Source organism: Xiphias gladius, chromosome 11 (assembly GCF_016859285.1).
Source record: "Xiphias gladius isolate SHS-SW01 ecotype Sanya breed wild chromosome 11, ASM1685928v1, whole genome shotgun sequence".
NCBI classification, from domain to species: Eukaryota; Metazoa; Chordata; class Actinopteri; order Istiophoriformes; family Xiphiidae; genus Xiphias; species Xiphias gladius.
The window spans coordinates 10,562,331-10,575,326 of NC_053410.1; the positions used below are offsets into that span (position 1 = coordinate 10,562,331).

The 12,996-nt window shown below is 39.4% G+C and overlaps 1 protein-coding gene across 1 annotated transcript; it reads left to right on the top strand.

Moving 5' to 3' along the window:
- Positions 1–585: 585 nt before the first annotated feature.
- cog2 (component of oligomeric golgi complex 2) lies at positions 586–12,636 on the top strand. The gene is made up of 18 exons (XM_040138595.1): positions 586–760; positions 1,258–1,419; positions 2,461–2,526; positions 2,615–2,695; positions 2,992–3,095; positions 3,559–3,667; positions 3,953–4,132; positions 4,436–4,560; positions 4,928–5,054; positions 5,198–5,337; positions 6,748–6,809; positions 6,897–7,048; positions 7,174–7,359; positions 7,545–7,617; positions 8,035–8,177; positions 9,977–10,116; positions 10,406–10,589; positions 11,854–12,636. Exons 1-18 carry the CDS (start codon positions 704–706, stop codon positions 11,950–11,952), a joined length of 2,190 nt encoding a protein of 729 aa, XP_039994529.1. The 5' UTR covers positions 586–703; the 3' UTR covers positions 11,953–12,636.
- Positions 12,637–12,996: the final 360 nt, after the last annotated feature.

A 12,996-nucleotide genomic window follows, 5' to 3' on the forward strand; every position in this document is an offset into this window, starting at 1 on the left:
GAAGTCGAGACAGGATCAGGAAGACAGAAAACTTTCATATAAAATTTGCAAATCTGCTGGGCAGAAAGGCAAAGGAAACCCCCAAAATGAGGAAGGTATAGCTGACACTGGAGTGGTGTTGCACCGTTCCACTCTGCAACATTGATGTACAAAAAATAAATAAATAAATAAATTAAAATTAAAATTGGTCTATATTGAAGAGTTATCAGACGGAAACCTTACCTGCAACCTCATCACAAAGTCAACATCTGAAGTCTGCAAGGCAACATCTGGGTATTTCTCACCTTCATTAAGGAATTAAAAAAAAAAAAAAAAAAAAACGACATCAGTGATCAAAAGAAGAACAACAGTGTGAGGGCCATCAGAAAGTTAGACCCTACTGAGTCTGGGAATTAAACAAAAAATCTACAGCATCTAAATGTCGTCTTGTAAGACTTTACCTTTCTTTCACCTGTTTTAACAACTGGATAACGGTAAAAAAAAAAAAAAACAACAACAACCACTTATTAAAAGTCACGTCCGTGCAGCAGCGCCCTGTACATACATAGAGCACGGTGTAGCACCGGCCTCTAGGGGGCGCAGCACTAATTCTGACTCTTCTTTGTTGGTGCTCTTGCCATGTTTGCGGAAGTTTGGTCAGAAGCTAACTGGGGGTTTGTCATCTTTTCTCTGTGTGTGCTGTAGTTGTGTTTTATAATCCAAAATGAACCTTCCAAAGGGCCCGGATTCTCTGTGCTTCGACAAGGATGTTTTTATGAAGGTAAGAATCCGTTAACGTTAAGTTTGGTAACGCGCTAACCGTAGCTGATGTTGTCAAACTAGCTAGCGGTAAGCTAAGTTAAACTGTTAATAGCTGTTCGTACTGGATGCTCCAGTCTATGAAACCATTTCTTGTTTTTTTATTGAATAGAGATACTTCGTTCAGGTAATAAGCGTTTAATTTTCAATGACATACATAGCTATTTTTGTTAATATCATGTCAAACATTAATTTTACTGTGTATTAACTATAGCTAATCCTTAATAGCAAACGACGTTAGTAATGAGTAATGAGTAAAATGTGTTCAGGCTTTATAATGTGCCTGAGTTTGTCTTTTTGGTCCGTCAGTCTGTAGCTATATAAATTTCCTGTCTCCATTTACTGTTACTTTACTCGTGTGCCCTTGTGTTATTGATACTGAGTGTTATTGTATGCGTGGCTGGCTACAGTTAATGTGTCTGAATCCATGTGGTCTGTTGGCTGGCTGTCTGTCTGCAGGATGACTTCGACGTTGACCAGTTTGTGGCGGAGTGTCGGAAGCAGGTCCAGCTGGAGGAGATGAGAGAGGACCTGGAGCTCTACTATAAGCTGCTGAAAACAGCCATGGTGGAGCTCATCAACAAGGACTATGCAGACTTTGTTAACCTCTCCACCAACCTGGTAAGTTGTCGTTTGTGTTGCCAAGTATTGGCCACTGTGGCTGTAATTTTTCAAGAGTACAACCATAATCCTGCAGTTAACGGGAGACAGGGAGTCAGAAATCCAGTGTCCAGGTCCACTGAGATAGATTGTCTCACAGTCTCTAAAAGGCAAGTTTGACCTTAATTGTGAACTTGCTCCATGAATCTAAGCTAAAATATTTTGTTAAATGTAGAACTTCAAGATTATTGACTAATTCAATAATCAATTAGTCAATCAACAGAAAATTAATCAGCGACTATTTTGCTAACCGAATAAACATTTTAGTAATTTTCAAAGCAAAAATGTCAAATATTTTCTCTCAAGAATGAGGATTTGACGCTAGATCTTTGGAATTTGGACCGCTGGACCCAAATTTTATGATGTTTCTTTGTGGGAAATTATAACAGACATAATTCAATATTTTCGGGCATTTTATAGACACAACGTTTAATTGAAAAAATAATTGGCAGACAAATCGATAATGAAAGTTATTGTAGGTTGCAGCCCTTGTTTTATGCTGTAGAGCCCGAACTATAAACCATCATTATCAGTAGATCTCGATTTACCACAAATATAGCTGTGCCAGTAGATATTAGTTGTATCACTTTTTTGTGTTTTTATTTATTGTTATTTGAAATGATTTAAATGTCCATAGATGTTAATGTTCAAACTTCAGAAAGCTATCTCATATGTTAACTGTTTCTGTCAAATTTGATAACAAAGTTTATTGTTCAATTCCAAAATATCTTTAGAAAGGCATATCTATCACTAAATATTTGTTTATGTTACAAGAGTCAAAAGAAGAGAAATAAAGAAGAATATTGGTCATTTATTAAGGAATTTTATTATTCTCAAGTATCAATAACAGCATGAGCCTTGAAAATTCAGTACTGTTGGACTCTTAATATGCTCATGAAATAACTAATGGGAATGCACAACACAGTTTTCATTTTTAAAAGTTGGTTTAATAGCGTCAGGGTAGACCATTACTAATCTCAGACCTCTGCTTGTTTGTCTCAGGTGGGGATGGACAAAGCCCTCAATCAGCTTTCTGTGCCGTTGGGACAGTTACGAGAAGAAGTTATGGTATGTGTTCTGATTAAGTATACTTTAAGCCTTGATTTATTCCTGCCACAGAGGCTTTTTGCATGTTGCCGGCTGTTGTCTGTTGCAGAGCCTGCGGTTCTGTGTGAGTGAAGTGATTCAGGCTATAGACAACCAGCTGTCCACACAGGAGGATCTGCAGAAAAAAAAGGTTTGGCTCCTCGTCCTAGTGTCTTACTTCTTCATTTGGTCATGTTTTCTATTCATCATTAAATATATTTTATGATCACCTTAAAATGCTCTGTGACAGTCTAGTACGGCATGTCCATGGCAAATTGTGAACTTAAAGTTGTTTCAACAAGCTATATTTGGTGTCATACAGACAATGATAAACCTGTTTTTGAATTATTTCACAGCAATATTAGTTTTTCGATAGTAAACAGTTGTCTGATTTGTGTGATGATTTTAATTAATTATCATCTTCCCTTAATTATCACCATCCATCAGGTGTGTGTACTGAGGCTAATCCAGGTTGTGCGCTCAGTTGAGAAGATTGAGAAGATCCTACACTCACAGAACTCTAAGGAATCCAGCTCTCTGGAAATCAGCAGGTGGGAAACAGACATGTTAACAAACCCACTGGCTTTTGTTGGATAACCTGTCATTGAATGTGGGCGGGTTATTTACCAAGTAATGCAGATTCAATATTTGCATTTTAGTATCCAACCCAAACAGGTATGACAAGTAGGATGTTCATTAAAGGGGAAATTAAATTAGCTACAAAGGTAATGGTTATAAATTTGTATATCCATCTCCTTTTTTGGAGCTACAGTGTAAAAAAAAAAAAAAATATATATATATATATATATTTTTTTTTTTTTTGTATTTTTGAGCAATGCTTTCCATTTTTTGAACAAAAATAGAAATTGTTGTCAGTACATATTCCAAAAACTCTCAGAAAAAGTACCTGAGAACACCAGAGGTTCAAAGTGTTTGAGCTTGATCACTGCAGGGATGTAGTGCTAAGAATTTGTGTCTGACTTCATGTCTGTTTGTCTGTCTGTCTATGTACAGTCCTTTGTTAGCAGGTCAGATCCTGGAGAGGATCGCTACAGAATTCAACCAGCTGCAGTTCCATGCGGTACAGAGCAAAGGCATGCCCCTGCTGGACAAAGTCAGACCTGTAAGTGTTAATGAGTCAATCAGTCAGATGGCTGATAAATCAATAGCCACAATAGTCAAATAGTTTTTCTGTCTGGCTGCTCTTCTGTCAACCCATCAGTCCTGTAATTATTTTACAAAGATAATGAATGAGCTTCTGTGTGATCCTTCTGGGTAGTGTTAAGGGGACTTTTGTTACAGAAAAAACATCAGTGCAATGACTGTACAGAAATTGTCGCCAAAACGTCTGATCCTAGCACACGGATGCGTGTGTATGCGTATGTGACGAAGTTTCATCCTCTGCCAGCGTATTGCAGGGATCACCTCCATGCTGCAGCAGTCTCTAGAGGGCCTGCTGATTGAGGGTCTGCAGACGTCCAACTTGGACATGGTGCGTCACTGCCTGAGGACATATGCCACCATAGACAAGACCAGAGATGCTGAGGCCCTGGTAGGACAGGTGCTGGTCAAACCATACATGGACCAGGTAAATGTTCCAGACCTGTTTTCATATACTATAGATCCTAGGGCATTTCTGCTTTTTCGAGGACATAAATTGATATCTTTTCCAAAGATTTTTTTTAATGTGATATATTAAGTCGGTGTATAATTTGTAATTAGCTTTATATGGGCTAAAAAAAACTACATAATCAGGGAGGCAGCGTCTTTAGTTCATAATTAATATAGTAAGAGATTGTACTATGTCAGCAAATTCCTGCATATCTTGCTTTAGTAAGATTTATATGGATCAGCAGAAAAAAATCTCATCTCTCTCCTGTTTTTCTTTTAGGTAATAGTAGAAGAGGTGGTGAAGTCCAGTCCGAATGGTCTCCAGTTGATGTACTCTAGACTGCTGGAGTTTGTTCCTCATCACTGTAGACTGCTAAGAGAGGTGACTGGAGGAGCCATATCCAGGTATTAATGGAGGCAAATTCTTTCAAAGCATGATTGCAGATCAAGTAGTTCTTTGTTGTGTTTTGAAAGCCTATTGCCTCTACTAGAAAAACAAATTGTCTGTTCATCTGTAGAGCAGTTGAGCATACAGAATAGCGACCAAGCTGTGTGATCGTCTTCACACACTTTGATATTTATTTATTTTGTTTGTTTTTTTTGTACATATTTGGACTCTTTCATAAAGAGTGTCTCCTTCATAAAGTCTATTGGCCTTTAAAGATTTTTTTCAGGAATAACAACTACCACTCTCAGATTGTACACCTAAAATTAATCAGTGGCTGGAGTAGTGCCCAGTGTAGAAAGTGTCCTATGTTCTCTCTTTCCTCAGTGACAAAGCTGACATAGTGCCAGGTTACGATTTCCTGGTGAACTCTGTGTGGCCGGAGATAATCAAAGGGATAGAGGAAAGATTGGCCTACCTCTTCAACCCTGGAAACCCTGACATATTTTATGAGGTACAGCCACAGTGACACAGTTGGTGTGTGTATGCATCGCTTTGAAATAGTTTTGAGTTTTGTATATGGTCACATAATTCAGTGTTAAATTGTGTAGTTTCGCGCGCGTGTGTGTGTTTACTGTCGACTGTCCTCTTTTCTAGCGCTTCAGTGTGAGTATGGAGTTTGTGCGGAGGTTTGAGCGTCAGTGCAGCTCGCAAGCCAGTGTGAAGAGACTGAGAGTCCATCCTTCATACACCAGCTTCCACAACAAATGGAACCTGCCTGTCTACTTTCAACTACGGTGCATATTACCTTCACTTAAAGGAATATTTCGACATTTTTGGAAATACGCTTATTCACTTTTGTTATTTAAGTTAGATTAGAAGATCAGTACCACTCTCATGTCTGTCTGTTCAGTATAAAGGTGGAGCCAGGGGAGGATTAGCTTAGCTTAGCATGAAGAATGAAAACGGGGAAACAGCTAGCCTGGCTCTGTCGAACGGGCTGATGCATTAAATAACAGTTTGTAGTCGTACGGGGTTTGTGTGTGGGACCATTTCTTGGCCATGTGCAGCAACTTCCACGGAAGTCTTGTTGTCACTGTGAAGTTGCCAGACAACCAGTCGAGACTCCAGGAAGCCAATGCACCAAGCTAAGAAAAAGTCCCACACGTAACTCCCTGTAAAACTACAATGAACCATTTTTAAACCTCAGTTCTTTTATAGATTAAACAAACAAAATACAGCATGTTAATTATTGAGCATGAGAGGGGATGGTAGGCAGATTTTATTATCTTTAGGCAGAGCCAGACTAACTGTTTTCCTCTGTTTCCAGTCTATATGATAAAAGAAACTAACCATCGCCTAGCTGTAGACATTTAGATAAGAGAGTGGTATCGGTCTTCTCATCTCTTGGCAGGAAAACCCACAAATGTCAAAATATTCCCTCAGGCTAATGAATATTTTGGTTTAGAATGAAACTCATAAATTTACAAAATCGTAGATTACATCATTTTTACTCAAATGCAGTGGAGAATTGGTTTGTTTTAATCCTTTAAATTTAGACCTTTCATCTTAAATGAATAGGGTCAGACGTTGGTGAAGGTGTAATTTCTGCGCAGCATGTATTTTGAAGAATTGACTGGTCTTGATTTAAGGACTCAAGAGACAAGCTTTGAATAAAATTGCAGTCAGTCAGCATATCTTAGGAGAAAAAGACAAGTTGTCAGACGATCAAAAGTTGAATCAGGATCATTTTTATAGGAATCTGGAAAATGGTTTATCAATGTGAATTTCATGCAGAATGATGACAGGAAGCAAAATGTAAACTGAGGATGTGTGTCAACGAATTACCAAACATAGCCCGTAAACATGACACTGGACCTTGACTGAATGGCCATTGATCTGGGTGAAAAAGTAGAGGAGTTGTTTACTGTTTGTCAACCTCCTCCCGCCCCCACAGACAAGCACACACTGTAAAGTACACAATGCATAGATTCATCATTGCACGTCAATTCAAAGATTAGGGTGCCCTGATTTCACAATACAAATCTGCACAGTTCAGCTTTTCTGGAAAGTCCATAATTTCCAATACACGCAGTGTTGTTTCACGTCATGAACATGTGCATGTCAGAGATGATGCAAGAAATAAGCTGATAACACATGGATTGTTTTTTCCTACCCCTCTCTGTGTCTCTCTCCTTGTTTTTCAGGTACAAGGAGATAGCAGGAAGCCTGGAGAACGCCATAACTGACGGACTAGAGGCAGCACCAGGTAGGAACGTATTTTTTATCACAAACACCAGTGTGGACCTGGTACTTTACTCGCAGTGACTGTGTGTTTGTGTCCCTTCATGTGCAGCTGGCAGTGCATACCACCTGCAGGTATCTGAGGTGTTGTGGTCCTGTTTAGTGAGGTGCTGGTCAGACAAGGTCTACCTGTCCCCTCTGGCCCATCGCTTCTGGAAGCTCACGCTGCAGCTCTATTCACGATACGCCAAGTTTCTTGATGAGGTCATTTTAAATATCAACTTAAAGACTATTTTTACAAGCGGTAGTTCCAACAAAACAGTATGCAAATGATAAGTCATGTTGCTGTTACTTGCTCTTGGTCCTCATCTGTATTGGTGTCTGCACAGACGTTGACTAAGGTTCCACCCTCTGAGGTGACCAAAGAGCCAACCAGGCCTCTGCCCAGCTCAGCCTCCTCTACCTCCAGCCGAACTTCAATGGATGATGGTGGCAGCGAGAGTGGGACTCCTGCCTCTCTGTCCACCAAACAGCTGGTCTACATTGCCGCTGACATCCAAAAGCTGCAGGAGCAGGTGCACACACACAAACTAAACACATATATTTAGGTGTAGTTCCAGTTGACTTTTTTAGACTTAAATTTTACATCAGTGACAAAGTGCCCCCCTAAGAGAATTCTACATTGGTTTATTCAATATTTTAGTTCTCCATTTTCCACTTGATTGTTTCCAAACTGTGATTTGGCTCATCTTTTTCTTAGATCCCGGAGTTGTCAGAGATGGTCAGACAGCGTTTAGAAGCTATCGGATTCAAAAACTTTGCTATTGTGGATGGTAAGCTGCCCATACAGTTTCTATAGAAATCATTTTAGCTTTTCACTTCCTTTGCAGTGTTTGCTGGATCTTATTAAGTAATGATTTGTCAGTAAATGAGGAGGAAAACGTGAAGGAGAACGTAGAATCTTTTTGATTTTTCTGAATTTCTTTTGGGATTATCTGTCAGCACAATATCTGTTGTGGTCTTAATTTGATGCAGTGCGTGCTAAGGGGACACAGGGTCATGCAATCATAAAAGCCATTTTCAGCTGACATTTAAAAAAAAAAACAAGTAAACATTCAATAACCCCAACAGGCTTTTGAGCTTGACATCTTAATTGACAAAGTCATGGCACAAAATATTACATTAGCAGAAGGGTAGCTCAGACTGAGTGTATACTTCATTGTATTTACTACTGCTCTCCTCTGTGCCAGATGCTCTAGCAGACTCCAAGGCTTGCCTGTCAAGTAGCGTTCCCACTCTGAACGCCAAAATGACCCAGCATCTGACTGAACGCTGCTGCCGGTTCCTGAAGAGTGCCTCTGAGGTTCCACGACTCTACCGCAGGACTAATAAGGTCAGTGAAGCTGCAAACATGCGCACCTACATGTTTCTCATATATTTCATCATATAATATTCTCCAGTCACATAACTTCCCTTGCAGCAAATGACTAAACAGAAAATGAGCTCTGTTTGTCTGATTTAGACAAAACGTAGAGGGCTAATGCAGTTGGAACTGTGTTGTGGCATTTTTTTTTTTTTTTTCTGATGGAAATACTATAATTAAAGGTCAGAATTTCACATTTGAAATGCTCTGACTGGTCAGATTTTTATGAAACCTAGAGAGATGATGTATTAACATGATGCATGTTAATACATGAATGGCATTCAGGCAAATGCCAATGGAGTATTTTATTACTACTGGCTATAAAATTGAGCCTATTAATGAACTAATTGATGTTTCAATATAAGGCTGAGCACACTTTTAAGAGATTTCTTGTATGTGAAGCTCATCAGAGTTCCAGAAAGTAACGCAATCACTGAGTGTAATAATTGACCTTGGAAATGGCATTTTGACACAACATTCAAGGTCCTCTGACTGGGCTTATTTCAAGTAAGTCGAATTTTTGCCAAGAATTTTCTATCAAACATCTTTACCGCAATCATCCACTCACTTGCTCACTCCATGGTTAGCCTGTCATCACCTCAGTGGCCACTGGCATCACTTTCTCACTGCAGTGCTACTGAACTGTGAACTACAGCTGCATCTATGATGTTGTGTTTCCTTATGAATAAACATTTTCTCTAGCAATGTTGGAAAACTCCTCGCTGTTGTTGATATTGCAGATTTGATATTGGGATAACAGTAACGCTAACTATTTAACAAGGATGTCTAAATCAAATTTAATTTCCCCCCAATGTGTCCCAAGTCCTCATAGTAAATTATGAGTAGATACTGCTGATACTGAGCCTGATTCTATATCAACACAAGATCAACACAATGTGCACCTAATCTGTTGACAAATCTAGGAAATATTACTAATTAATAAAAAATGCAAAAACGTACTACTAACTAATAAACTAACATCATAGCAAATTTTAAAACTATATTTTGCTGCTCTCTCTGATTGGAAGCTTTCAAATGTGTCATAACCACACACACAATAGGCCCTGTTCATACCTGGCATTAACACGCGTCTTGGATTATCCGATCACAAGTGGACAGCTCTAAGTACAGGTGTGAATGCACCCAAGATTCATTAAGGACGCGTTTGAGATGGAGGTGGTCTGGGCCACACATAGCCACATTCTTTTAAGAGTGTGTATGCAAATATGTCCCGGGCCACACTGAAGGACAGCCTACTCAACTGTCGTAAACAGATGTACGTACTCATTCGCAAAGTAACTGACGAACTTAGAGCTGTCCACTCGTGATTGGATCACCCGAGACGCATGTTAATGCCAAACAGGGCCATAGTGATGTTACTGTGTACTGACACACCTTGTAGTACACTTTACATCACTGTAGCAAAGTGAGAGGATAACCATGAGAGGTAAACAAAAACTCTCAGCTGGTGTTGTTTTTTTTTTTTTTTTTATTTTTTTAATATTTTGCAGAAGCAGTTTCAATAAGACTGACAACTGCATAGCTCTATATTAAGAAAATGGAGCACAGTTTTCCTTTTAATAGTTTAAGAAAGATAATGTAAGACAATAGCTGTTGTGACAGGATTTCAGCAGCCTCTCCTTATCCTCAACATGAACAAAACATGGAACTTCAAATGTAGTTTTCAACCAACACACGTCCTTAAAATATTGAATTTTATACCAACAAGTTTGTGAAAACCCACAATATTTGACTTCCTCCCTGTGTAGGATCTGCCGGTACGTGCGTCAGCTTACATGGACAACGCGTTACGTCCGTTACATCAATTGCTGACAGACTCAACAGGGCTGGTCACCCCCTCTACAGCACAAGAATGGCTGCGAGTTGCACTTTCTGACTGCACACAGAGGTAATTTTAAACACATTTTTACAGAATGAGTTCATTCATTTAGTGTAAACGAAAAAAATCTGAGTAAGCTTCATTGTAAAAATGTCCTATCAAATTAACACATAGAAACAGAAATTTTAGTAGACATACCTGAGTAAAATCACAAAAAATATTGCATGTTCTCATTCCACAGAGGACAATACAGTTGTATTTCTTTAATTTGATCAGGATTTCTTTGCAGCTGCCACCCACAAACTTTCTTTCACTCACGTTTTCCATCTTTCTTGACATTTCCACGGTTTGTGTTCAGGTACTATGAGACCATCTCAGAGGTGCTGAGCTCAGTGAGAAAGATGGAGGAGAGTCTGAAGCGACTGAAGCAGGCCAGAAAGGGTGCAACCACAACTACCATGGCAGGAGCAAATGGTGGACCAACAGATGACAGCAAGATCCGTCTCCAGCTGGCACTGGATGTGGAATATCTGGGGGAACAGGTCAGTGGTGTTTGACAAGTACACAAACACAGGCAGACATGTGAGGAGACACATACTTGAACATGAAAAAACAATGCACTTTCCTCAGGCAAGAACATATATACACCCACGTAGCCCTTTATTAGGAACACCTGTACAGCTGCCTATTCATGCAATTATCCAGTCAGCCAATCAAGTGATAGCAGTGCAATGCATAAAATCATGCAGATACAGGTCAGGAGCTTTAGTTACACTCAGTGATTTTGACTGTGGCATGATTGTTGTTGCCCTATGGACTGGTTTGATTATTCCTGAAACTGCTGATCTTCTGGGATTTTCACGCACAACAGTCTCTAGAGGTTAGTCAGAATGGTATGAAAAACAAAAAACATCCAGTGAGCAGCAGCTCTGCGGATGGACACACCATGTTGATAAGAAAAGGACAGAGGAGAATGGACAGACTGGTTGGAGCTGACAGAAAGGCTACAGCAACTCAGATAACCACTCTTTACAACTGTGGTGAGCAGAAAAGCTTCTCAGAATGCACAACATGTCAAACCTTGAAATAGATGTGTTACAACAGCAGAAGACCACGTCAGGTTCCACTACTGTCAGCCCAGAACCGAAATCTGCTGAGGCAGCAGATGGTAGGATCAGAAATTTGCGTCAATAGCATGAATCCATGGACCCAACCTGCCTTGTCCAGGCTGGTGGTGGTGGTATAATGATGTGGGGAATGTTTTCTTGGCACACTTTGCCCCCTCCTTAATACCAGTCAATCATGCTTTGAATGCCACAGCCAAACTGATTATTGTTGCTGACCATGTGCATCCCTTTATGGCCACAATTTACTCATCTTCCAATGGCTACTTCCATCATGATAATGCACCATGTCACAAAGCAACTTCAGTGGCCCCCCCAGTCACCACATCTGAACCCAGTAGTACACCTTTATAATGCGGTAGAACTGGAGATTTGCAGCATGAATGTGCAGCTGACAAATCTGCAGAAATGAAGTGATGTTATCATGTCAACATGTACTAGAATCTCAAAGGAAGATTTCCAGCGTCTTGTGGAATTCAGGCCATGAAAACCCGAGGCTGTGTTAAAAGCCAAGGGAGGCCCTACCCAGTATTAGTATGGCGTTCCTAATAAAGTGCGCAGGGAGTGTATACTGTAGACACATATTGCTGAAGTCACAAACTGCTACTAGGTTGTGTTACAAATTTCAGTGTCAGTGTTGGTTATTCTCTCTTACGTTGCTTTTTATTGTTGTTTGTCGCAGATCCAGAAGATGGGTCTTAGGCCAAGTGACATCTCCATGTTTTCCACTCTGATGGACCTTGTGAAAGAGGCCCGAGAGCTTGCTGAACAGAACCAGTAAAAGGTTGATTTCACAGTAACTGAAACCCATTAACATGCTGCACTCATCCCTTTATTTCTTGAAGACTTGGAAAGAAAAAAATTTTTTTTTTCCCGGTTCAGACCAAAGTCATGTCATGTCAAGAAGGATGAAGGACAAGAAGTGACACTACAGGAAATCCCCTTTCAATGCTTTGTACAGAAACATCTCCATTTAATGCAGTCTTTAAAGCCACAGTACACAAACATTTCAACAGGGACCTGCCAGAGTTGCATCTGATCAAGCTGTAACTTATTGTTTGAAACGGCAGATAAACTACTGTTTAGATTATCATTCATTCATGAAACATTTTTCACAAAATGACTGATGCCTACCCTATCGGAATGTATAGTTTTAAAGAGAAAATCTAATTTCTGCTGCTTGGTGAAGGATTAATTTCAAATAAAGAAGTCATTCAGTTTGTAACATGTACATTTTTGTTAAAATCAAAGTTGTATAATATAACATCATTATCATAATTAACTTTGGTTGTGGTTGTGTATTAGTCGTGCCAAAGCCACGGGACTCTGGCCATTGCTTAAATGCTAAGTCGTTATTATACATGATGATTTCACTCTGAGAAAAATGCTACAGGTTGATAAACCACAAATATATCTGTATCAGAGTCAAACTGTGGTGTTATTAAAACTCAAATTTGACCTTGAATAACTGGTTTTAGATTTTGCTCTAGGTTTTTCTGGGCCTTGAGCACTGACACCTGTCAACATTCAGCAGTGCTGCCTGTTTCCATATTGTCTCACACATTAAGTCTTTTTTTTATTCATGTATTTTGTAATATTTATGAGTAAGATGTTATCTACAGTAAATGTTGCCAGTACAATGACCATATTTTATATTCAACGATCAGTTGACACTAAATTGTATAATCTCAATCGGTGATAGGCCAGTTCTTTAATTAGTCGTGAGGATTTTTTTATTTGTATTGAGTAATACTTTATTCTTTAATTTAGCTGCAAAGTTACATCATGGTAGAAGGACACCACGTTATTTAAATTGATTTCAATT

Excerpts from the sequence above, each read along its gene's own strand:
- cog2 (XM_040138595.1), top strand. The coding sequence starts at position 704 with ATGAACCTTCCAAAGGGCCCGGATTCTCTGTGCTTCGACAAGGATGTT. Across the intron at positions 7,618-8,034 it reads AAACTTTGCTATTGTGGATG|ATGCTCTAGCAGACTCCAAG; the intron begins GTAAGCTGCCCA and ends CCTCTGTGCCAG. Across the intron at positions 10,117-10,405 it reads CTTTCTGACTGCACACAGAG|GTACTATGAGACCATCTCAG; the intron begins GTAATTTTAAAC and ends GTTTGTGTTCAG.